General features: G+C 38.0%; 2 protein-coding genes across 2 annotated transcripts in view; both read left to right on the forward strand.

Moving 5' to 3' along the window:
- Positions 1 to 2,238: 2,238 nt before the first annotated feature.
- Positions 2,239 to 5,950, forward strand: LOC107689004 (uncharacterized serine-rich protein C215.13-like). Its single transcript, XM_016486875.1, has 7 exons — positions 2,239 to 2,517; positions 3,724 to 3,761; positions 3,987 to 4,082; positions 4,200 to 4,359; positions 4,452 to 4,522; positions 4,617 to 4,721; positions 5,702 to 5,950. Exons 1-7 carry the CDS (start codon positions 2,319 to 2,321, stop codon positions 5,948 to 5,950), a joined length of 918 nt encoding a protein of 305 aa, XP_016342361.1. The 5' UTR covers positions 2,239 to 2,318.
- A 7,602-nt stretch (positions 5,951 to 13,552) lies between these two features.
- Positions 13,553 to 27,120, forward strand: part of LOC107688966 (type II inositol 1,4,5-trisphosphate 5-phosphatase-like) — a 32,038-nt gene continuing 18,470 nt past the window's right edge. Inside the window, exons 1-6 of the mRNA XM_016486814.1 lie at positions 13,553 to 13,626; positions 14,556 to 14,653; positions 14,737 to 14,766; positions 14,896 to 15,006; positions 16,576 to 16,713; positions 23,269 to 23,344. Coding sequence (XP_016342300.1) covers positions 14,581 to 14,653; positions 14,737 to 14,766; positions 14,896 to 15,006; positions 16,576 to 16,713; positions 23,269 to 23,344 — 428 coding nt within the window. The 5' untranslated portion in view covers positions 13,553 to 13,626; positions 14,556 to 14,580. The remainder of the gene's footprint in view (positions 13,627 to 14,555; positions 14,654 to 14,736; positions 14,767 to 14,895; positions 15,007 to 16,575; positions 16,714 to 23,268; positions 23,345 to 27,120) is intronic.

Below are 27,120 nucleotides of genomic sequence, written 5' to 3' on the forward strand. Positions count from 1 at the left end.
TTAGGAAACCTTCCCTCTGATGTCATCAGGTTGGAGGAGCAAATAGCAACAGAGAGGGAGAAAGAAAGAGAGAGGAAGGGGTAGAGCTCACATAGACACTCTTAACTTCATCCACAGCTGTTACAAGTCCAGTCCAATCCGTGCTTTCCCACTGTACGGCGAAGGTAAGCAACATTTCCCAATATGCCATATTAAGATTTTGCAAATGCATAAATAGGCTTTTCGGTCCAGCTGTGGGCTATAGGTGTAGTTGTATGGATTTTCGCAAGAGATGCTGTTGCGTAGAGAGGGTTTTCATGTTTTCAAACAGGTGGTACCGAGAGTCTAGAAAAGACCCAAGATGCTGCATATGACAGATGCTAAATATTACATGCATGTATTTAGTTGAAAAATACTGCTATAAATGTCTTTTGAGATTTCTTGCTTTGTGAATGAGAATGGGAATGAGATCTATGCAATTTTTCTTATATGTCAGTTATAAAAAATATTAAATAAATGTTATGTTAAATAAAAATGTTAGTGAGATGCTCAGGAGATGCTCTCTGAAGAAGTAACAATATCAAACAACTGGTAAATACTGGATTTCATCAACAGTATATTATATATCTGATGTTTATTTTGAGAAAATTTTCACATTTAGTTACTTGCAGTTTATTTGCAATATTTGTGAAATTTACTAGCATTTTCTCAGTGAAAATTGTAAATCCTTCACCCTGTTTTTCAGTGCATCTAAAAAATGTTTACATTTATGCATTTAGCACATGCTTTTATCCAAAGCAACTTACAAAAGCAATTCTAGAGCCAATAATATTTGTAATACACAATTCCAACAATTGTTTATTAGACAACTAGATTAATAAGCAAGCTATAGAAGAGGAGAAATGCAAATAGATGGTCAAAGTCATCCAAAACATAATTGTATTACTGTGAAATGGAAAAAGAAAGAGTCATAATTTGGGTGAACCAATGTTTTCATACAAGACATGGTTTCCAGGGTAGCTTCCTGACGGGGTTGATCACCGCCTCATGGGGAAAGGGGTAACAAGCCGTGCTTTGCACTTACGCCCGTGGGATTCACAGAGAACAAACAAGTTGTTAATTGTGTGTGGGCAAGTGGCCTCGTAGCAAGGGAACTTTACTAACTATGAACCGGTATGTCTTCCAGAAAAATTCAACCAAAGATTGCGATTTCTGTGATGTAACATTGATGTAACATCAATAGCCACACTGAGATGCTGCCTGTTTCAAATTCAAATACATGCACAGGTGGAACCCGAATCAATGTGGCTCTGTTTCAGCGAAACAATTGGCATCTATTAGAAGAAACTGTCACTGATGACATGCTCCATTGCAAATCAAAGCAGAATATCATGCTTAGAGGTCACGGGAGGTTAGGCATGTTCTGCAATTCCAATTATGACAGCTCAGGTTTGCATAGCTCTCAGTGAAAATTTGTCTCCAACGTCATGGATGCAATCCACCATCAGAGAATAATTCACAGGCAAAGGGATTTTTCTGATACTGATACATGCCTTGCTTTTTGTTGGTTGTTGGACCCTTTAAAAATGTGCAATGAATCAGCAACCAAACTCACCAACATCCATAAACACATTCTTGCTGTTTTTCATCATTATTTCATGCTTTCAGATGGCGTTGGGAGAAATATGTTGCACTATCGATATAAGCAAGACTCGGAGGTCTTCAAAAACAGGTTGGTTATTGTACCTTTTTCAAGTAATTGTATGTAAATTAATATTTGGTATGATTTTATTTGTTGTTAATAAATGTATTTATTTAACATGAAAGCACAAATCAATACCAATCGCATTCTTTATGAAGCTGCACTGAATGGGGGTAACAGGGGGTAACAGGGGGTAACATCTAAATAAACTGGTTTTATTCAAGTCCAAACCAAGAAAACTAATATTTATGGGTTAAATCAGGTAGAAAGAGCTCTTCAAGGTAGCAAATGCAGCTTACCACATTTAACAGTGTGGAGCAGTGGGAACTTCTGTGTAAATCATACATAAAACCTGCATGTAAAGAAATGGATTTAAAAATGTAATTTGAAATTCGTTCTGCTCATGCTTCTAGTGTGGATGATTTTCTATACATTTCTCAACTGGCCAAGTAACATTTAACCAAATGCAAATACAGTTAATGCCCTAAATGTCACAGACATTAGCTGTCCTTTATCTGTGTTTCCAACAGGCTTTCTTTTTTTTCTATTATTGCAAATGAGTCTGCTCTCTAAAGTGTGGACTATCACAACAGATAGTACAGCAGCCACTCTGACAACAGATGAGATATCATCTACAATGTCAGAAACTGAAAGCCAGAGTTCGACCACTCAGTCTACGAATCCAGTAAGAGTGTCCTCCTCCACTTCTTCTGACCAAACGTCATCTACGGCCAAATCAGTCACTTCCGTGACAGGAGCTTCAGCCACTACCATACAGAACACTACTTCTAACAGTGCTACTGTTGCCTCAACAGACATTACTAGTATGGACACAGGTATTCTTTCTTATATACTTTATACCATAGAATAACAATAATACAATAAAACTATACATGTGACCCTGGACCACAAAACCAGTCATAAGGGTCAATTTTTCCGAAATTGAGATTTATACATCACCTGAAAGCTGAATAAATAAGCTTTCCATTGATGTATGGTTTGCTAGGATAGGACGATATTTGGCCGAGATACAACTATTTGAAAATCTGGAATCTGAGGGTGCAAAAAAATCTAAATATTAAGAAAATCGCCTTTAAAATTGTACAAATGAAGTTCTTAGCAATGCATATTACTAATCAAAAATTAAGTTTTAATATATTTACAGTAGGAAATTTACAAAATATCTTCATGGAACATGATCTTTACTTGATAGCCTAATGATTTTTGGCATAAAAGAAAAATCAATAATTTTGACCCATACAATGTATTTTTGACTATTGCTACAAATATACCCCAGCGACTTAAGACTGGTTTTGTGGTCCAGGGTCACATATACTACTAAATTATATAACAATAGAACAATATGTATATATGTATATGATTATATAACTCATAAATATTTTTATGAAGATATAACCAAGCGGCAACATTCCGGTCTCTCTCGTGAAACCAACACGGAAGTGACTAAAACTGCAATTCATCGACTGGCCGCTAGAGGCTAGCTCCAAAAGGGAGTCAGTCCCATAGACTCCCCATGTTAAAATGCCCAACTTTACAGCAGAAAAAAAAAATGTTTACAGCCTGGTACAAAAAGTGGTTTTGGTCTATATAGCTAATTGTTTTATAACTCATCCGTTTAAATTATATTAAGCCTTAAAGTTCTGCATAATTAAGGGCGTGGCCACTTGAGTGACAGGTGGATTGCCCGGGAGTTTTTTTTTTATTATCCGGGAGTGACGTGCGGTGACACGCTGCCAAGATGGCGACGGCCTGCTCCGCCCACTTTGAGCTTCAAAAACGCTCTTCAGAAACCTACGAGTGATGTCACGGACACTATGTCCATGTTTTTATACAGTCTATGGATATAACATATATGAAGATGTATAAAATCTGTGCTAGATTTAGCAAGGGTGGCTTAAAAAAAACATAAACACAAAACTTTTAGCACTAAAATGCCTATAAATGTTATTTTCATTTGACAACGACTAAATTGTATTTATTTATTTTGTCTTTTTTTATTATTGTCCTTTATTTTTCTACAGTTTCAGCAAATACATCTTCTTCAGAAAATTACACTGCGGTAAGTGCTGGACACGTACACTAAAAACTTGGTGTAGGAGTTACTTCTAGTAAATTGCTAGTAAATTTCACAATTAATTGCAAAGAAATAGCAAATAACACATTGGAAATATGCTACATTTTGAAAGACTTGTAAAACCTACTCCAATAATTTTCGAAAAATAATTTTTACAGTGTAATATTTGTGTAATAGTTATTGAATTGCAACTGCTTTTTTTCCCAAAAGCTATCCTGTCCAGCATTTGATTGCATGAAAGATTGTTACGTCCAGTTTATGAATACGACGGCGAAGCCTTGCCAATCCAGTGAATATTTCTGTAAGGTCAGTCTGCCGTGCTGCACTTTCAGATGGGAACCTCAAGTGGAAAGTAATCCATGCAAATCATGCACTGATGCAGGCTTGATTTAAAGAGTTACTTCTTGCTCTGTTGTGCTTCAGATAACGCAACAGGACACAGGTTACTCTGTCAGCTGCAGTGCCTCATGTGGCGTATCCTGCGGGAACGGGACTGTCAGTAATTGCTCTGTGAACTGTTGCAACACAACCAACTGCCTCAACAACACTCTGCTTGCCATGTCCGATTCACTTAGTACGACAGGTAACCTCAAAATCTTTCTCTAATTATCTCTAACATATGTGAATGGTAACTTTTGAAAATTGACTGTTTTATTACTGATGTCTTGTCATTAGTATCTACAACAAAATCCACTACTACAACCACAACAATCAAGGCCACAGCTACAACCACTCCAGCAAATAATGTAAGAACACACACAGCAATTTGTCACTGTAGGGCACAAATTAACATTTTGTGCCACCTTCTGACCTTTCTTTGGTTTTTTTTACTCCCAAAAGGGCAAGAAGTGTAATACTTTCGACTGTAATGGGGCGCAGTGTTACAAAACCAGTAATCTTGGCAGTAATGTCATGCTGTGTCCAGTTGGTCGAGACTACTGCAAGGTAAAGTAAAAAAACAAAAAAAAACAAAACAAAAAAAACTTACATTTATTTTTTTTTATTTAATGTAACTACATTTCTTAGTTAGGTTTAATTGTCCTAATCATCTTTTTTATTTGATTAGATTGTTAAATATTTTCCCCACCCACCTGTCTATTAGAGTTAATGGCGGTTCACACCACAGATCAATAACTAGAACTATAAAGTTTTTATAATCATTCTAATTCTATGAGAATACAATGAAAAACCATGTAAAATGTCTGTGTCATCTATTTAAAGTACATTTATATTGGTCTAATTGAAAATCATGGTTTCCAGTTTAAACCTGTTTTACTCAGTTTGTCTTAAAGAAAAGAACACTAACAGAACAAAACAACCATTTTTTATAAATAGTATTTTCGCTTTGATGTTGATTTGGCAAACAGATTCTGGCTATCTTTACTGAATGTAGAAATGATTGTAGGTTTCTTTGTGTTTTTTTTTTCCTTGTTACCTTTAGTTATAAGCTCTTGGTTCTCCCCTCAAGCCTTTTCCCAAATCGTTATCCCTCAAACATATAATTCTATACCCCACAATAATCACCACAACATGAATCTGAATTAATTTAAATAACCCACCTCATCTTCCCCTATATGATGTTGTTATAATAAGTGGGGGCTCGTCCGGGATAATATTGCCACAATATTCTGCAATGTTTTTGTCTGGTGAATGTCACTGGGTCTTATGAATATACACTGAAATAAATCAAATCAAATAAAAAGTAGTGTAGAAACAATTTTAGCAAATTTCACAAATAATTCATTAATAAATCATTCCTAAGAAACGGCAAAAGCAAATAGTGTACATTTTCATTTTATGTTGACTTTAAACCATTTTCACTATTCCAAATTGAATGACATTTTGTTTAATACTGATCTCATGCTATGCTGCACCATATTATACATGAATGTTAAATGAAAGCAACTCATTGTCTCATTTCCTAGCTACAAAAGACAACATCTGGCAGTACAGAGAGCTGGCAGGCGGGTTGCAGTACAGATTGCAGGAAGATGACAGTTTGTTCAAGCACCACTACTACCTGCCACTTGGAGTGCTGCAATGCCACTACCACCTCATGCCTCAAACTGTCAGGTGTAGTGAACATGCCTAGCTCCGCCACCAGGGGTCCTCACTGTCCCGCACTGCTCATGGCCTCCTTGCTGCTCTTCTGGATAGTCAAAGTCTTTCCTTGAGTGTAACAAAGTCACATTTAATAAGCAATCCAGGGAAGCACCGTTTTCTGTTAGGAGAGTGTGTGTGTGTGTTTTAAAGCTGATTGTACTTCTTCTTCTGTCACTTTTACATTATTTGTGATGTAAGCAAATGAAAGTGTGTGTGTGTGTGTGTGTGTGTGTGTGTGTGTGTGTGTGAGTGTGTGTGTCGGTGTGTGTGTGTGTAAGGTCAGTGTGAGAAGCAGAATGTGCATGTGTGTGTATATATATATTTATGTATAGATGCCAAATAAGCTTTACCATGGGCATCCGTAGAGAGTTATGTCAAGTGGAAACATACCTGTTGTTGGATTCATTTCACAGAGATAGACAGAAATGATCCACCAAGAAATATATTAACACTGCAGAGACAAATATGAGGTTAGCTTCCTCTCAAGAGTTGTGATTAATTATTGCTCTTTTTGGCATTAATGTACACTGTAAGAAAAAGAAAATCCGTAGAAAATGCATGTTGTCTTGGCAGAAAATTACCAGTATCACTGTCGTTACGTTTATGGACATTTCCTTCAACCTTAAAATATAATGCACAATTAAAAATCCTGGAAAAACACCTGTGAAAAATTAATAAATATTAACATGGCACATTGGGCTGTTTTTTTAATGGACTTTTCTTACAGTGTACATATGTTTGAATTTTGATTACAGTCAATCATAGTTATCTGAGGCTTCTTTTCTTACTTGTATTTTGTTGGTGTCCATTGTACACGGGTTTTGTGCTTTCTAAAAAAGCTAGTTTCTATTCTATATTACTCACAATACTCCAAATAATAGTATCATAATGCACAGATAATCCTTTTTCTGATACTAATTATATGATATAACACATTTGTTGTCCAATCAGACAGATTTCACCCTGTGTGCATGCAAAAATAATAGTTATGTACAAACCAGTTAATGCCAAACAAATGGAGTATGCACTTTATGCATCTAAATGGAAATTAGACAATTTAAAATATGTATAATGCATTTATAATATTGGACATATGAAAGCCTGTGGGTAAAACCCATACTCATAAACATAAAGCTTTATTTTTACAGAGAAATATGTTTATTAAAATGTAAGTGTACAGATCTAAGAGGCTACGCTAATTTTCTTAAATAACTTTTGAATTCACAAATTCTGTCAGAGTAACACTACTGATAATCTAATAAAGGTTATGATTAGGATTTTGAAATCTTGGTTGATAAGGGTTGTAGTGGTGTTTATTGCTCTGTACTACTTTAATCTGACAACAATGAAATACTGTATATATATATATATATATATATATATTTGATAACCAGCTTTACTGTTACACAAGAAATAGATCTTAACAATTGCTTTTAAAATTAATAAATAAATGTTTTGTCTTCTCAGCACCCAGTCTAGCATGTATTTGTACATTTTCTTGTAATTCTCCTAAAAATGTATTACATTTCTTGAACTACTGTATTAGATCGACCTGGTTAACCAGTCTGTATTAAAGGGATAGTTCACCCAAAAATGAAAGTTACTCCATGATTTACTCACCCTCAAGCCATCCTAGTTGTATATGACTTTCTTCTTTCAGACGAAAACAGTCGGAGTTATATTAAAACATGACTTGGCGTGGTGTTCCAGCAGATGACGTATAGGCGTAGAGTAAGCTCCGTTGAGAATATGCTAGTCTCGCAAGAACCAAGTTTTGTTTACAGCAAAGGAAAACCAGTCTCCTCTTGACATATATTGAAATCCTCCAACATTTTTCGTTACAAATCCTCGTTTTGTACTTCTAATTCATGACCGGTGTTTTGTTTTGCTCTCTCCTCTGCGCTTCTGCGTTCACCAGTTCTCACCGGCACTTACGCTATGCCTACTGTACATCCTACATCATCCACTGGAACGCCACTCTCTCGTGAACGCAAGTACGACAGTTTGCGGAAGCTAAAGATTACGGATTATAAAGTTGTAAACATGGATATTTTCCTTACACAAATGCATCGCTTCGCTTCAGAAGGCATTTATTAACCCTCCGGAGCCATGTGGAGTACTTTTTATGATGGATGGATGCACTTTTTTGGGCTTCAAAATCTTGACCACCATTCACTGTCATTATAAAGCTTGGAAGAGCCAGTACATTTTTTAATATAACTCTGATTATATTTGTCTAAAAGAAGAAAGACATATACACCTAGGATGGCGGGTGAGTAAATCATGGGGTAATTTTAAATTTTTCGTTTTAATTAGATCTGATTAATACAAAACGGTGTCAGTCACATAAATTAACTAATTAAACATGATGCAGGATTAGGAATATTGTATACCGATAGATGAAAGACTATGAGGAGGTATATTCAGATATGGGTAAAATAAAATACTAAAATACAACTATTACTATGCTATTCAATTTTTTAGAATAGAATAATACTAATCGTACTGTTTTTGCTATATTCAGCATGTAGTATGTACAATATGCACATTTTAAAAGGAATACCTGAAAAATGTTGGCTACAATACACAACAAAGTACACTACATACACTATAAGCACAAAAGTATTCGGACACACGTCTTAATTATTTAATGCAGGTGTTTCAATCAGACTTATTACCACAGGTGTATAAAATCAAGCACCTAGTCATGCAGTCTGCATTTACAAATATTTGCAAAAATAAAAAAAAGGGGGTCATTCTGAAGAGTTAAGTGAATTCAGACATGGTGTGTTTAAGTCGACAACACTCCGCTGATTCCATCGCTGAAGAGTTCCAAACTTCCACTGGCATTAATATCAACACAAAAACTGTGTGGTTGGAGCTTCATGGAATGGGTTTCAATGGACAAAGCATCGGCTGGAGTAGTGTAAAGCATGCCACCACTGGGCTCTGGAGCAGTGGAAACTTCTTAATGCTTCAGCATACCAAGACATTTTGGGCAATGCTATACTTCCAACTTTGTGGGAACAGTTTGGGGAAGGCCCTTTTCTATTCTAGCTTGTACCCAGTGCACAAAGCAAGGTCCATAAATACATGATTGGATGAGTTTGGTGTGGAAGATGTTGACTGGCCCACACAGAGCCCTGATCTCAACCCTATCAAACACCTTTGAGATGAATTGGAACAGAGATTGAAAGCAAGGCCTTCTCGTCCAACATCAGTGCCTGACCTCAAATGCTCTACTAGATGAATGGGCAAAAATTCACAAAGAAACACTCTAAAATCTTGTGGAAAACCTTTCCAAAATGGAAGGTGTTGCTGCAAAGGGGGATCAACTCCATTAATGTCTATGTATTTAAACGCAATGTCATTAAAGTCCCAATTGTCAGGTGTCTTAATCAGTGGCGGATTTAGGCATCTAGAGCGCCCGCACAAGAAAAAGAAAAAAAAAGGAATGCACGATCGGGTTTTTACCATTCATTTGCACCGCACGTCAATATCATGTCACTGTGTGGGTCAGTTAACCTGGTCGGGACTCAGAGTGTGCACCCGGAGAAGTACTCTCTCACTCAGACACAGGCGGAGGGTGAACCAAGCCTAATGTTTAGACTAATAACTACGCACATCACAAACCCGGCTTTTTAGGCAAGTACCAGATATGGATGTCATGTGATAAAATATTGTTAATACTACTGAATTTGTATTTAACCTGATCACAATTTAATAAAACATTGTAAGTTACTCTTTAATTTCCACTTTTATTCACACAGCGAATAAATTACAGAGAGAAAGCGAACCTTTACATTATCAAAGAACATTGAAGCTTTGACATTAATCATTGAAGCTGTCTACATTTTAAAATGAATCTCTTACTTACATTATACGTATATTTGCACTTTGTTGTTTATGATGAGATAATTTGCGAGAGTGCAAACTGCAAAATTCAGTCTGCGAGCATGCGCACAAGGCAAATCTCTGGCATTTCATCGATGTCTCATCTGAATGCCTCTGACCACCAGAGGGCATAACTGAGTGGAATATCTTCCTGTCCTCCTCCTTGTCGAGAACCTAATATAAAAGCTGTCACCTCATAACCTTAATGACGTGTCTGTCTGTAAATATCTCATTACACGTCATCACTTCCTCTTTTGTCTTCTCGTCTGAGAAACTGCAGCGATGTGAAGTGCAGCTAATCAGGACGAATTTCCGACAGCTGTATCCCTGTCTGTAAGACATATTGTTTAACATGTGAGCGTGGTCTTTCCGAACCGCCCGTAGGAATTTGTTGAAGTATTTGCATTAAAAAATAAATAACTAAAAATTGTGGGGGTACTGGTGTTTCTACAGTCTTAAGAATATGTCCGCACGATGTTCGTCTTGCCAGGAGCTGATGGGACTTGATGATTGACATGACCAGTGTACGAGCTGCCTAGGCATCGAGCATCTTAGGGAAGCTCTGGAAGATCCATGCATCCATTGCAACATGATGCCCCTAGCAATGCGACAAGCTCGCCTCGCAGGGTTAAGCATTAATGTGGAGGGAAGTATGAAAAGAAAAGTTTCGGCTTCGGCCTCCGCTCCTCTCCCGAAACAAAAGAAAGGTAAAAAAAGAACTTGCTTGTAGAGTTAATGAATTGGCTGATGGAATAGGGAAAATCCAGGAGTTTTTGGCAAAACTGCAACCCCAGCCAACATCTGAGATTTCAGAATCAGGCAACGAGGGGACTGGTATTCCATCTCTCTCGCAGCCTGATTTTGCATTATTTCCAGATGACATTGACGTGTCTCCGTGGCAGCCACAGACTCGCTGCTCTCGGAAGAACAATCTGTTTTAGATAAGGAACCAGGAATGGTTGACAGTGATGATAATGCGGATGATGAGAGTGAAGGATCGCTTATGTCTGATGTTCTAGTAAACACAATAAAAACCCCTTTAGCAAAATTGGGAATGAAACCCAACTCAATAACTTGAACTGCGCATACAAATCGCCTTAGCCATTCTTTGCAGCGCACTAATGTATTTGCTATTCCACAATCTCCAGATTTTACTGAGGTATTCTCGCAAAGCATTTAAATCCGCTCATTCAACCAGACTGGATTGGGTTTCTCATCTGTTAGCAGCAATGGAGGAACCGGGCCCAGTAGGTTTGGGGCCGATGCCTCCAATAGAGCACATCTTTAATTGTGCCACCTGACAAAGCATTGAGACATGATCCAAGTTGTCCAAATATGGAATGCAGACGGACAGACAACTTAATAGGCAAAGTATACAATTCAACAGCCTGTTTAGAACTATTAATGCGCTTGACCACTTGTTAATGGCAATTAATGCCTCGTTCAGTTCACCAGACACTACAGCCACAGAACTGGTTAATGTAGCTCTGCGATCGGTGGGTTCAATAGCGGGCCATTGTGGTAAAGTTATGGGGTTGTTTGTCCAGGTGCGCCGTCAAGTTTGGATAGCGCAGTCACCTTTATCTGTATGTTGCAGAGCCACTCTGCGTCAGCTTCCTCTGGTTCCCGGTCAGATATTTGGACCAGCAGCTCAGGAGGCGTTAGACCGAAGGCTTGTGGCTTCTGAAGCGCGATGTCAGTTGCAGAAACAGTGCGCTTCATTTAAAGTGCCTGGTTATTCGCCCTGTTCCCCCTGGGTACTTTTCCCTTGCGTCATATCATATCATATCATATCATATCATTGTTCGAGACATACGACGACGGCCTCTGATAATCGTCTCCCCAAAGACAACAAATCCACTCGTAGACAGCGTTGACTCACTGAGGTCGACGACAAACAGGTTTTCAACTTCACAAATTCATTATTGTCATTCAATAATGACAAATCAATGGACAGTCAGTCAACGCAGTGTCCGAGATGGTTCTCACAGAGCAAGGAAGCGGGCTCACTAGGGCAGGATGCAATGGCCCACAGTTGGTCAAGTGGTCTCCTATATGTGTTCCCATCCATTGTTATTAAAAGCCCCATGTTGGCCGAACTGCATGGTTTCATCTCCTTCACCATTTTTTAACGGGTCTGCCAGCCCAGTTACCGATCAGACCAGATCTCCTGACACAATTTAACGGCAGGCTACGGTACGCGGAAATTGTGTGTTTGGCCATTGGAGGCGACACCAGACTTCTGGTCTGATCGCAGGGGGTCAGGGACACTGTTCTAAATGCTTGCGCTCCGTCGACTAGGGCACTGTATCAGAATAGGTGGAAACTCTTTTTGCGATGGTGTAACGACCATCAAATAATTCCCCAAACGTGCTCCATACCTGATATTCTGGAATTTTTGCAAAGTTTTCTGACGATGGGCTGGTCGTATTCCACAATAAGGGTTTATGTGGCCGCGATTTCAGCACACAGTGGTCTCATAGATTGGTGGTCTCACTCAAATTGGTGGTTGCTTTATTAAAAGGTGTTAACCGGTTAAATCCTCCCTGTAGAGTCATGTTTCCACAGTGGGATCTTAATATTGTTCTCGAAAATCTTTGTGTGCATCCATTTGAAACATATTAAATGGCTTTCTTTGAAAACCGATTTATTGATGGCCATTTCTTCGGCAAAACTTCATGAAATAAATGTGCTCTCTGTGGCCCCACAATGTTTACAGTGGGTTCCATATTCCAAAGTGATGTTGTGGCCAAACCCAGCTTTTTTACCCAAGATATTGTCCAGTAACTGTTAACACACCAGTGATATTGCCAGCGTTTCACTGTGTAGATTATATATAATAATAATAATTATTTTTTTTTACAAACGATAGCGCCAACTAGTGCATGTGTCCTAAAGGAGTGGGTGGGATCTGAGTCTATACTAAGTTTGGTGTCTCTGGAGTCTCTGACGCCACTTCTTGGCAAGAAGAAAAGTAATACATCTAAAGAAGAGAAAATCAGAAGTGGCTCTATTGGCGTGGCTGAAGAGGCTCGTGATAACCGATTACAGACGCTATGATAAAACTGTGATTTGAGTGCTGAACATGAACTCTTGAATCTGCTGCGTGGCATTATCGGACGGGAAGTCTCATCTGCACTCGCGGAGGAAACCATGAAGACAGTAAAACACTTCAGACCGCTATCCGGCACACTTTAAACGTCTGTTGATGTAAAGTGATCGTAAATGACATCTCTTACGTGTGAAGTATCCGGCGCAGACTCGCTGTGAATAATGGATCAGTCCGTGGCAATTCAAGAGACTTTGGCCAAAGGAGAAAACTGCACCATAGTATCCTCTCAGCGCTCATCTGAAACCGTGATTGCATTGCAAACGTTCAGAAGATTAAAGCCGTGCTTTTGAAATCGACCGCATGTTTTAAGTACGAGTTTAAGATTGTTGCGAAACTTTGCGCTCACTATGTATTGCCTAAGTTACCCTATGCATGTCTATAAGAAATATATTTAAATTGTAGTGAATATCACGTAGTTAATATTCTCTAGATTTGTATTTACAGTGTATCAAGCACCGTGTTTTTTTTTTAATCGAGCATGCCCAGTTTTAATAGAAAAAGGAAATTCCAGTATGTAATTCCTGACGGGTCCGCTACATGTCGCCAGTGTACAGTGTTAAAATGGCTCTAAAATAACCCGAGCATCAGTCATCATGATATGATATCTCGGTTGATAGAAACGTGATGAATTGTGTTAGATTTCCTTAGCAGCCCAACACATGCTGTGGAGTGTGTTTCACTGCTGAATGATGTGAGAGAGAGCAAACTGATTGGACTGGTGCAGCAAAACAACGAACATGCGTGAGTTTATGGACTTTTAAGAAAAACAATTTACTCATTTTCAACAATAACATTAATATACATTACTACATAATCCACAATTGTAATTTTGAGGGGTTTAGTCCATGTAGTTGCAACATCTATCATCTAAATCTGACTAAAGCTTTTAGCAGGTACCCAGCTAACTTAGAACGTTCCGGCAAGGTTCTCTCAAAGTTATGAACAAACATTATTCCAGTAATGATAATAGAATGTTTGTTCGAAGTTGTCCGGTCTTTAATAACGATCTCAAAACGTTAGCACAAAGACACTGTTTATATATCGTTAATTAAACTTTTTGTTAAAGGGGTCATATGATGCAATTTCAAATTTTCCTTTCTCTTTGGAGTGTTACAAGCTCTTGGTGCATAAAGAAGATCTGTAAAGTTGCAAAGACTAAAGTCTCCTTTTTAGCAACATCATATGACCCCTTTAAACAGTTTAGTTGGACATTCGTCTAACAGTTTTTAAATGTTACTGATGTTTTCTTTTAAACGTTACTTAGTTTTAGATGATTTATAGAACATTCAAATATAGCATTCCCATAATGTTTGCAAGATGATGAAATTGATTGTTCCATTAATGTGGTTTTTTGCTTTCACATAACCAAGAAAAAACATTTTTAAAAATTTCCGTTACAGTTTCATAACTTAATGGGACCGTTAGCAAAATGTTCTTAGATCATGTTTTTGTTAGCTGGGTATACATCCAAAATTGACATTCTTTTTCTTCTGGGAAAACAAACCAAAAAAGGCTTTATAAATGATTTATTATACATTTTTAGTATTATTTTGAACTGTTACTGCCTTTTAGTAACAGCATGTATGATTAATTATATAATTGCAAAAATCATAAAAACATGATGTTGCAGACTTTCAACTTGTCCTGTTTATCTTATTTAATTTTTTCAGGCTATTCATATATTCCCATCGAAGAATGGCCATCACTGGTGATGATGTCACACTGGATGAAATCATACCCATTTCTTATGACTTTTCAGTTGTTGAAGGTAAGACTGAATGATTTGATTAATTTTAATTGCAAGTGCACTTTCATGGTAAATGTTAATGGTTTTATCTGATATCTCCACAGTTTCATCTCCAGATGAGCTTGCTGTTGTTGGTGAGCATTTAGTTTCATCTCAGCAGTTACAGTGTTTGCTGCTACACGACATCCAAAGTTACCATAAAGTCAGTGCATCAGTATTCAGCGTGGGCTATTTTAATGGCTAGTTTATTTGTCACTACAAAGGTGCAGATACTCGGGTACGAGTAATGTTTTTCGAAGAGGAGTTGGAGCTGAAGTTACCTTTTGGTTCTCATACCCGTCTCTTCCTCAGTGAAGTCAATCGGGCATGGAGTGGTAAGACATTATGATAAAAGTTCTTATAATATTATATGCATCTCATAAAGTTCCTTTTACACACACTACCTTTCAAAAGCTGCTTTTATTTAGCAAGGATGCATTCAATTGATCAAAGAGACAGTACATTACAAAAGATTCTAGTTCAAAAGAATGCAGTTCTTTGAACTTTCTATTCACCAAAGAATCCTGAAAAAAAACAATGTATCACAGTTTAGAATGATTTCTGAAGATCATGTGACACTGAAGACTGGAGTAATGACGCTGAAAATACAGCTGCGCATCACAGAAATAAATTACATGTTAAAATGCATTCAAAGAGAAAGCTGCTATTTTTAATTCTAATAATATTTCACAATATTACTGTATTTTGAACAAATAAAGGCAGACTTGGTGAGCATAAGACACTTATCAAAAACACTAAAAATCTTTTAAAAGCCTTTGGTAAAAATGCATGAAAACATTTAATCTTATGCGGATGCTTGTGTGTAGAACTATTTGGTCATATTCAGTAGGGGAATTCACATGGCAGTGATGCAGAAGAAAACGTTTCATTCGTACCATCCATAGCAAACCTGCCAAACGCGTTTCCATTCATCCTAATGAAATGCTCAAACCCATTCAAACACAGCAAAGCTGTCTGAAAGCGAAAGACATCAGCTGACCTGTTCTGTCATTCATTTACCTGGTAAAATGGTACTTTTGGAATCACTGTGTAATAAGCGTTTACAAGGAAGCCCAGCTATACTGCCTCCGAATGCTATATATTTCTTTATAAAATCATCTATAGGTTATTCAGACTGAAGAAGCTAAGCAGCCAGTGTGCTCAACTCTCAGACAACAGCTAAATCTAGCAAATACACGTTAAGGAAGACACGAGAGAGAGAATAAGATTGCGGAACAGAAGGGTGTGAGAGGCGGAGTTTGAGTTCAAAATAAGTAGGTTGTCTGCTTCTACTCAGTTTGTGGCTTTGAACATACAGAATAAGTAGCAGATTGCTGTTTGCTCCAATGATTGTGGATGTACAGTATATTTTCGTGATTTGAACATGAACGTTTGAAAGTAATTTCATCGGACGGTCTAAGAGGAAATGTGCTTCTGCTAAGTGATGTGTAACCAATGCTGGAAGGACTTTCATCCCTTGAGCGCTGATGGCGAGTATCAGGTGCTCAGCAGATGTGCTCATTAACCGGAAGAATATTAGAAATTTGCAAGGTGAGCGGCAACACGGTTGTAGATCAGTTGTGGTCATATAGAAACTATAGACAACAGCAGCCTGACTTGCATGCAAAGGGAAGTTAGAGCTCGTCTGTGTGATTAGATGTTGATGTTAGTGTGAGATTGCGGCTGGTAGTTCTGAGAGAGAGAACGGCAGCAAAGGAAAGAGGAAAATACAGTTCCTCTTTGCCTCTTTGAACATACAAAGAAATCATTAATGTCCTTAGAGTGAGACCAAACTATTTATATCATCGTTTTTTCTACATAGTTATCACTTGAAAGTGTTTTATCCTGAAATTGGAACTTTAATTCATCTATGTAAAAAAGTCAGTTATCTTTTAAACTTTCAGATGTCTGTGAGCAGCATCCGAAGGATGAACCAAAATTCGACTGGCTTAACAAGTACCGTAAGATGTCAAAAGGAGCTCGATCACTAAGAAAGTCAATTGGAGCAACAACTGTCAAGATGAGTCGAATTAAGAAATCAGGTAAGCGTTGCATTTGCCAGTTCAGCTTTGCCATCACATAAAATTAATTGCATTTTAAAATGCGTTCAAATAGAAAACGGATATTTTAAATAGTAATTATATTTCACAGTATTACAGTTTTGACTGTATTTTTGATCAAATAAATGCAGCCTTAGTGAGCATAAAAAGCATTGCAAAAATCAGGCAGGTCTCAGGTGTAGTCGCACGTGTTCAGAACATGATGTACTGTCACTCATATCCTAAGCAGATAGTGTTCAAAGACTTCAGTGAAGCACGAGAGCGCGTTCAGATGCTTTTGTGTAGAACTGGTCATTTTAAAATCAGGGAAGCGTTGAATTCTTGCAGTACAAAGTAGGTTCTTCATGGACCTGTGAGATGTCTCTGCTCTGTGTTAATTGGTGATAAAAACAGTATGCTTGCTTTAACTGATTACTGTACAGTGGTCTCTATAATCATGCAAACACTGTAACCCTTACAGAAAAAAAAAATGTGGCCGTTGCACTTTCAATTTGCATGAACTTATTTTAGTAAACAGACCAGTAGATCCACATGCACTGCATCATCAGCACTGTTTTTATAACCTCAGTGAAACCACGAGCTTGTTAGATCATTAGTAATCTGTATCTCCTGTAGCAATGTTACTGATATGGTATTCATTTTGGTATGCTGTTTGAGCATAAAAAAGATCTGCAAAGTTACAAAGCTCAAAGTCCACTTCAAAAGGAGATATTTTATTTAACAGAAATCACTTTTCAGAAACTACAACGACTACAACGCATATTTTTCGGGATTTGTGATACCACAAATACTGACGAATGGGACGAGACCTGGTTGAGCTGCACTAGAGAAGGCAATGAGTGTTATCACCAGTGTTGGGAAGGTTACTTTGGAAATGTAATAGGTTACAGATTACAAGTTACCCTATTCAGAATGTAATAGAAGGGTAACTTTTTCAATTACTTTATTAATGTACTTTTGATTACTTTTTGATTACTTTTCTAAGTTTCTAATGAATGTTTATTTGCAACTGTTAATCATTTTCAAACATTTACACCATGCAGGGTTAACCTTACATGGTTATCACTATGTCGGAGACACGCTAGCTTTCCCAAGGCAGACGAACTTAGAGTGGTTACAATCATCCGGGTTTAAATCACGCTCAAATTGATTTGATTTTGACGCAATATTTACACTGAAGCTCGCAGGCGGCTATGGTAAGGGGCATGACATTTCCCGTCCAGGTGCCGAGTGCTGCCAATCACATTACACACTGGCCCAGCTGACCAATCACAGCACACACCGGCCCAGCTGACCAATCACAACACACGCCGGCCCAGCTGACCAATCACAGCACACGCCGGCCCAGCTGACCAATCACAGCACATGCCGGCCCAGCTGACCAATCACAGCACACGCTGGCCCAGCTGACCAATCACAGCACATTTTGTATTTCAGAAGGCGGGCCTTCATTTGATACAGGAACTATTCGAGTCGTTCATGCCAGACTGGGGAGAGAGGTGTTGTAATAATGTAAAATATGTGAAAAATTCTAGTACACCCCCAAAACAAAATCAAGAATTTGTAAAAGAGCATAATAGGACCCCTTTAACTTTTTAAGCTTTTCATTTATTTGCATTTATTTAACAAAAAATGTTTTTGATAGTTTTAATAATAGTCTTAGATAATAACCCGCAGGCACACTTTCTACGATGTCTGAATTCACATTTGCATTATAGTTGTAGGCCTATAGTTGTATATACATTACAGGTTAAAGGAAGATATCACTGGATACATTGTTGGACTGGAATTTCGGTGTTGTTTCTCAATAACATGCTCATTATATTTATAGCTGAGTCTGATTCATCTCAATCTATTGCTTTGTGTTCGACCGCGCGAGGCTGCAAACGAACTTGAAGCGTCATGACGAATCCTACTATGGCGAAGGCGGTGCTCATGAATATTTAATGACAATGTGACGTTAACCCAACGGCCTATTTGATTGGCTGCAAAGCTGACGTTTGTGAAGAGTCGTGGCTGGACGTTAGAGGAAGGTTATGACGCGACGTCAGAATGACTACATTCATATTTATGGTCCTTTAACATAGTAGTGCTCGGTGCCAAAAGCTATTTAGAGTCAAATGAAGTCGAGTCGGTCCGTGTGTAACTACAGTCAGAATGCGAAAACAGGGAGATGTCTAACATGACTGGATCAAATGGTAAGAAAAGTGCTCTTGGTTAGATATAAATTTAAGCAAAGTAAATCGATAACTATAGATATCTCCACTGTTACTGTTAGTACGGTAAGTAGACATAAAATATCTGTTCTTCTGGTTTGTCTCAGTGCAGTGTGTTTAGTCGTGATGGACTCTGGCTGTGTCTCAACCCCTAGTGAGCTGCCTATCTAGACAGCACTTCTGGGCGTTCCGACTCGTAGAGCGCCAGAAATGCCCGATTGTTCTAACATTAACATTCAGAAATGCTGACTAGATAGGCTTTGATATAGAAACAAATGAATGTGTAATCCTGTGTTTTGAGCATGTGTACTTGTGGATGTAATCTAACAGTGTTATAAACTGTTCACTTCTATGTATTACCTTCTATCTTCATTTACTTTTCTGCTTATTTGCTTATTTACCACTAACACTATTAAGCATTATGGAGTAGTTGACTGTAGTGTCCTGCTTTGTTTGACGTATCATTCCACATCTATAAAAGTATTTTTTAAAAAACAGTCTAATTCTGGAATATTTGCACTTTTACTATTTATTTGTCACACCACAGGACTATTTTAGAAATAACCAAAGATAAAAAAATATTTAAAAAAAGAGTAATGAAAATTCATGAAAAACCAATTTCATCATCTTAAATAAAAATTTTGAGAGCACATATTAAGCCTGGGATTCAAGATCTGGGCCCAGTATTCTTAAAGCTTCCTCTCAGAGATCTGATTCAGCGTAAAGATTTCTAACTAGGGGTCTTAGCTCAAGAGTGATTCAGGAGCAGTGCTGACCCCGTTGCTAGGCATTACACATCCTTTGGAGACTGTGATTGGATGTCCAAGAAGAAGAAAAAAAATCTATGAATTCCTATTTCCTATTTTACCCTAATCACACACACATACACAAATGTATTATTCACCCTGTCATAAAGTGAGAAAACAAGTATTTTAGGAATCTGTCAAAAATCTATTAAATGTAAAATTCTATTGTCATTTATTGGGCAAATAACAATCTGAAACAACTAAATAGTTTTAACTCACACATAATAACAAAAACTAAACTAAATATATTTTTTTAACTATAGTTTATTTTTATTTTGTATGGCCTTCTTTGGCCTTGATAACAACTAGCATTCTTGCTGGCATTGTTTTTATGTACTTTTCCACAGTCTCTGTTGTTATTGACTTCCCAATAGTTTCTTGTTGTTCTCAAAGATGCTTTTGGTCAAACTTTTGTGCGATCTATCTTTAAATCCATTAAATCCCAACAATAATTTTTTTTCTAATAAATTTGTTAAAGGTGACATATCATGAAAATCATGTTCCGCCATGTGCTTCTCGTCCGCGCTTGTTTACATCAGAGTGCGCACGCGTCTTTCAGGCAGCATACAGCGGTGTTGTGCATTTTGACCAGTTGATGGGAAAAGTATTCTTAAAATGCATTCAAAATTCGGAATAATTTGTAATATATAATTATTCACGGTATTTAGAAGTGCCCACGATAACAATATCGTGCATATTCATTAACGTGATATATCGCATTACCGAATACCGGCCTAAGAATAAGTCTAATCAGAACCAAAACAGATGTTTTTTAGCAGGTCCGAGCTGTAATGGCGCAGCTCTATTCTGGAAAAGGGGGCGGGGAGCAGCAGCTCATTTGCATTTAAAGAAACAGGCCCGAAAAACAGCATGTTTCTGCTTCCACTCAAAATAGGCATTTTCAAAATGATATAATAAATGATCTGTGGAGTATTTTGAGCTGAAATTTCACAGACACATTCTGGGGACACCAGAGACTTATGTTACATATTGTAAAAAGGGGCATAATATGTCTCCTTTAAGCACTGTATGTATATATAGATGTTGTTGTGTCTCTAATAAGATCAGTCACAAGCATGATCCCTGCAGGATCTAATCTAGCGTCTTATTAAGTGACTGTCATCCATTGTCTGCAGCACATTCTTCTCCCTCTTCGTCTTTTGGCCATTTTCTCCTCTGCTAAAGAAACTCTTAAAGGTGACATATCAAGAAAATCTGACTTTTCCAGGTTCTAAGTGCTATAATCAGGTCCCCAGTGCATCTACCAACCAAGGAAACGTGAAAAAGATTAGCCCAATCACTTTGTTTACTTAAAAGTCCTCCTCCCTACTCCTACCACTTTTTGACCTTAAGAGCTCTTTTAAGGGTTAAGATGCTTTGTGAATCACTTTCATCTTTACTAGGATCATCTTCTCTTTAATTTTAAGGGGAAACGGACACTTTTCTTTGTCTTTGGTCTGAGAGTTGGACTCGTAACCCAAAAGGTTGCGGGTTCGAGTCTCGTACCGGCAGGGATTGTAGGTGGGAGGAGTGAATATACAGCGCTCTCTCCCACCTTCCATACCACGACTGAGGTACCCTTGAGCAAGGCACCGAACCCCCAACTGCTCCCCGGGCGCCACAGCAAAAAAATGGCTGCCCACTGCTCCGGGTGTGTGTTCACTGCTGTGTGTGTGCACTTTGGATGGGATAAATGCAGAGCACTAATTCCGAGTATGGGTCACCATACTTCGCCACATGTCACGTCACTTTTCTTAGAATTTTGTCACTAGGAGCAACTGTTTGCACTAAGAATTTTCTTGAATACGGGCCCTGGTTTTTATTTCAGATTCTACATTGTTTATAAGTCACAAACTAAATAAGCTATTTGTGACTTTTGAGCATTTGAATTCCTTTTCTTGTTCCCATTGAAGCTCATGATGCTCTTTGTAAATTGTTCAATTCAACTTAATTTAAATCTGAAAATCCATTTTCAGTCTTTGTCAGACGTTGGACCCTAATGGATATAAATTGTAACCTAAAATCTTAAAAGACCTAAAAGAGATAGTTCACCCAAAAATGAAAATTTGATGTTTACCTGCTTACCCCCAGGGCATCCAAGATGTAGGTGACTTTGTTTCTTCAGTAGAACACAAACGGAGATTTTTAACTCAAACCGTTGCAGTCTGGCAGTCGGCTTTGAGAGTAAAAAAAAACATACACAAACAAAACCAAATTAAACCCTGCGGCTCGTGAAGATACATTGATGTGTAAAGAAACTTAGAATGCACGGTCTTTGCAAGAAACTAAACAGTATTTATATCGTTTTTTACCTCTGATTCACCGCAATGTCCGAACTGTCCTGAGCGCGTCCTGAGTGTGTTCTCAACAGCCGGCGCGTGACGCATCTTCTTCTTCTTTTTGCTTTGCATTGACACTCCTAATTGAGATTGTAGATAGAGTGTCAATGGTCCATTTGAGAGATAGGTGGCGGTAATGCACTTAGAAGTCTGCGATCTGCCGTAAAGCAAGAAGAAGAAGAAGACGCGAAGACTCTCAGGACAGTTGGGACATTGCAGTGCATCAGAGGTAAAAAACGATATAAATACTGTTCAGTTTCTTGCACAGACCGATCGTTTCGTGTCTTTACACATCATAAACATCACATTTTCATTTATGGGTGAACTATCCCTTTAAGTGTAATTTTTTTTTAAATTATTATTTGGACTGACGTCTCCTCATTTTCCACTTCATGAGTGTCTTTTAGAAATGATAAGCAGAGAATCCAGTCCATTCCAAAGTCACAAAGTGAGACTTTTTCTTCAGAAATGAATGGATATTATCCAAGCATCTAATCTGAATGAATCAGACAAAATGAACAGGTGTGTCTGTTTAGTTTATTAAAGTTGCGATGTAAACATTATAAGGTCAAAATGCACAAATGAGTCGTTCACAATAACATCCATAAGATGCGTCTTTTATTTTCATTCTGACTTTAATCAAATCTTCATTTTTCTGGCAGTGTCTTTCTTCATTGGTGTTGAAACATGTAGCTCAGCTGTAGCATAGTGCAATGTGCTGCCCACAGGCCACGATTATCCAGTCAAAGCTGAATAAAAGATTTGTTATTCAGATCTCAGCCAACTGAACTTTGTGTTAATGCAGTAACCATAGTTGCCAAACCTTTCCTGCCCCATATGAAATCGTTTTGAGGAAGCTTATGTTTGTTTTGGTCCCGCCCTCATTCCTCTTTTCTACACCCTCATGACATCATCACCCACTGATGTACGCTGGACGCGGCCCTTTTCTACTGATTCATGTTGTCATTGTGAAACTTTGACCTGTTCAGCTGTGCTTGTTATCAGAACGAACTCAAGGAATTGGAATGCTGGAAAAGAGCTGTAGGACTCACAGTTCCTGAAAAACTCTCCCATGAGATTATGAGATGCCTGACTTGCGTTTAAGTGCTGTTTATGAAATGCTGTAGCCTAATCTGACTCAAACATTGTCTGTGAAATCTGTCTCCACCTTTACAGAAAGAGCAGACGCAGCCAACAACAGCGGACAGATGAAAGAGGATGAACGGACCAGAGGAGATGGCGTGCATGAAAGGTACATTTCCCACTTCATCAAAATGTTGCAGACAAAATTAGCTCAGGTCATTTTTACATTGTTTTTATAAAGGCACACATACTATATGTAGTTCTAACAATTCTACTTCTCCTGGCTGTTCCTGATTTAAACCAGGGCCTGTCAGCTGTCGGCCTGTGGGCCAGATTCAGCTCGTCGGTCAGTTTTATGTGACTGCCCTATTGATTTTGGTGAAATCGCTGCTGCCTGATACCATAAACTCAGCTACGAGACTTGCATATTTTCAGCTATAGTATGTTTTCAAACCATGAATCAGAACATTCAATTGTGTCTTATTTAATGCGTAGTATTCATAGCAGCAACTTTTCAGTCATTAAAACGAGGCGAGTCACAACAGTTGAAACAGTGACATGTGCACAGCTCAAGTGTTCAGTGATGTGTCATATTCTATAAAAGACAAATAAAAACCTTATGCTCTTTTAGCAGCATTTTAAAGGTTTTACCCGGTTTTCCTAATTTCTTAAAGCTCTACAATGTTCAAATAATCACTACAGTTTTGTTTTCGAAGTAAAAGTTAGTAACAATCTGTTTGCTAGTTGAAAGTGTGAGTTGTGAGTAGAGACTGAAGTTATATTTTAACCTAAAATCATAATACCTTAAAACAATACTTTAATATTGTGTTTAAAGGGGTCATGAACTGCCTTTGTTTTTTTTATTTTGTATTGTTCTCTGAGGTCCACTCAATGATTTTTACATCATTTTTACATGATGTTTTGACTCCACTCATCAGAACGCTCTGTTTGAATAGGCATGACGGATTGTCGACTCGGAAGTAAACGCCCACTGCTGTGATTGGCTAACAGTTGCGTATGTTTGACAGTCTCTACAGCCTTCATAGATGGACGCTGCTGTGATTTAGGTTAAAAATGCATAAATACTCAGTACATATCAAACGATCTGTAATAACAGACAAAGCAATAGTGAGCACATAATAAAAACAGTTACTCACACTTGTGTGGTGCCACATTACTCTCAGATCTAATATATTTAGCACAGCATCGTCTTTTAGTTTCAACCTTTCTGAAAATCCTGCGTCAAATTGTGCCTTGTTTGTAAACAAATCCGCTGTAAAATGAAGTGAAGTGAAGTGATCTTACTGCCGCCGTCTGGATCTTCATTAAAAATAAAGTTCTCCCACTCTTTCCTAATGTTGGGATCAGAAGGAAGGCGATGCAAAGACTGTGTTTTTCCACAGGTTGGCGCTTCACAGCATCTTGTTGTCTTCGGAGCATCTTTATCGTTTGGTTTCTGTGTAGACCTGGGTTTGCCTCTCGTTATTTACATTGCATGTGTGAATCGGTGGGCGGGGCTAAACAGGCAGTGCTGTAGAAGCAGGCGTTGATCTTCTTCTGTGGAGGCGGAGATTAGCCACACTATTACATCATAAAGTGGCACATTCCACAACCTGCCGTTTTGGCAGATTGGCTTCATTATAAGCTGTTTTTAGACTAACGAGAAAGTTTTGAGTTCTGGAACTAACAGGATGTTTTTATAGTACAGTGACCTCTTATCTGTCAAAAGATGAAGGGAATTGTGATTTCAGTTCATGACCCTTTTAACACTACCTTTTACTATTCTATCTACTTAGTTTTTATGTAATATCAAAAAATTGCTACGTGTACTGAGACTAACCGGGACTTGTCGCAGCACTTTCATGCTGTTGCTCTTTTGTTGGTTTGATTGCTTCTATTGTCCTTTGGATAAAAGCGTCTGCTAAATGACTAAATGTAATGTTTACATTAATCTAGTCACTCCCAACTGTCTAATTCAGTGTAGAGAAAGACAACATTCTTTTTTTCTTTTGTCAATCTTTTTTTATCTTCTACCAGTACACATCGATTCACAAATTTCAAAAATAGATTTTTAAAATGTTTTTATTTTACTTTTTATCTAACTTATCTACTACTCAAAGTGTGATAAAGAGTAATAAAGAGTGGAATGTGTTTGATTTTAAACTGAGTTAATTAAAAAGTCAGTGGATAGCTGAGTAGACTCCAGTTCACTTTACAGCGAAATGTGGCAGTTCTGCGTTTGTTTTATAATACTGAGTTGACTAAAATGGGAAGAAAAACAAAATTAATTTCAAGGTTTGCAGTTAATTCAGTGGGACTTTTATTTTTTCAAGACCTTTTAAACTGTCTACCGCAGCCAAATAAGAAAAGTAACATAAAACAGTAAGCTAGAATGAAATCTATGCATATATTGAATCGAAATATGATCAAACTGTGACTCCAAGAATCGATTTGAATCAATTAGATTCCCAACCTTATTTCTTTGAAATGATGCCTTCGAAAGAAGTCTCTTCTGCTCTCCAAAGCTGCATTTATTTGATCAAAAATACAGTAAAACAGTAATATTTTGAAAAATTATTACAATTTAAAATAACTGTTTTCTGTAAGGAATAATTGACTTCGGGCCGTTGAATTATTAGAAAAATATTGCACACCCGAGGTGGTGATGCGGCCACAACGCGAAGCGGAGTGTGTGCATTCGGGTGTGCATTATTTTTCTAATAATTCAACGGCCCGGAGTCAATTATTCTGCTTATACTACGGTTACCACACCTCAAGACATCGATGTCTGATATGATATATTATTTGATATATTTATGATATGATATGATATATTTAAAGGGATTCGTCCAGTTTTTGTACCTAAATCGCTATTGTGAGTAGGATTATTTCTTCCGCATCTCATCCAACGCCTCTTTTGCTAGTTCCAAAACGTCATTTTAAAGCTGGTAATGGAGGCTTGAGCCGTTGATAGCATTCTAATGCAATTATTAATGAAGTTATTAGAAAGAGAGCGAGAGAGACAGAGACACACAGAGAAAGAGAGAGAGAGAGCTTGTGTGAATTAGGCTTCCTCTGTGCGTCCCTCAACAGTGTTCTGCAGCAGCGTCTCTAAACAGCGCTGTTATTACCTCACTAGTGAGAAATGTCATGTGTAGCCTTTAAGTTGCTACACTATATAGGCTAACTGATAAAATCATCAGGGCAGCGCTGACAACACCTTTTTGTGCAAACTGCGTGACCGTAGTGTGCGTGTGCGAGCACGTGTGATTGCAGTAATTCCTGTGTGCTGTATAGGTACTGTATGCTAATTTCCGTTATTACAGTTAACTATGCGAAGTGATATGGAACTGTAATGCGGTCAAGAGAGCTGCCTGGAACTACGTTCGCCATGCGTTTCCCTGAAAATAATTGCACACCTCAGAACGTTCGTCAGCCAATCAGATTCAAGCATTCAACGGCCCCCGTAGTATAAATTGTAATATATTATAAAATGTAATTTATTGCTGTGCCAGTCTTCAGTTTCACATGATCCTTCAGAAATCATTCTAAGGCTACGTCCACACGAAGCCAGAGCTTTCCCTATACGATCTTTCTTTCCCCCTTGTCTCAAGAAATATCTGCGTCCACACGAAACCACGAAACCGACACAAAACGATGTGGTATGCATGCCAGACCAGCATGTGGCGCTGTAATTCTGCCACAGAGATACACTATAAACGGAGAAGAAGACTTGGACTATGCGCATAAACCTTGCCTGCAGTATACAAACGAACATGGAACAATGCATTTATTAATCTGTGTTAATGTTAGTTAATGAAAAGACAATCGTTCAGTGTTTGTTCAGTGTTTTTGTTGCTGTTACGTGACGTAGCGGTGTCTGACTAGGGGGCGAGACGTGGGCTGATGACGTCATAGTTTCAGAAAAAATACGGATTCGCTGCA

This window comes from Sinocyclocheilus anshuiensis, unplaced genomic scaffold (genome assembly GCF_001515605.1).
Source record: "Sinocyclocheilus anshuiensis isolate Anshui unplaced genomic scaffold, SAMN03320099.WGS_v1.1 scaffold181, whole genome shotgun sequence".
In the NCBI taxonomy this organism is placed as follows: Eukaryota; Metazoa; Chordata; class Actinopteri; order Cypriniformes; family Cyprinidae; genus Sinocyclocheilus; species Sinocyclocheilus anshuiensis.

What these genes read in the sequence shown, in the direction of transcription:
- LOC107689004 (XM_016486875.1), top strand. Translation starts at nt 2,319, where the DNA reads ATGTCAGAAACTGAAAGCCAGAGTTCGACCACTCAGTCTACGAATCCA. An exon ending in CGATTCACTTAGTACGACAG is followed by an intron (nt 4,360 to 4,451) that starts GTAACCTCAAAA and finishes TCTTGTCATTAG; the next exon opens with TATCTACAACAAAATCCACT. An exon ending in TTGGTCGAGACTACTGCAAG is followed by an intron (nt 4,722 to 5,701) that starts GTAAAGTAAAAA and finishes CTCATTTCCTAG; the next exon opens with CTACAAAAGACAACATCTGG.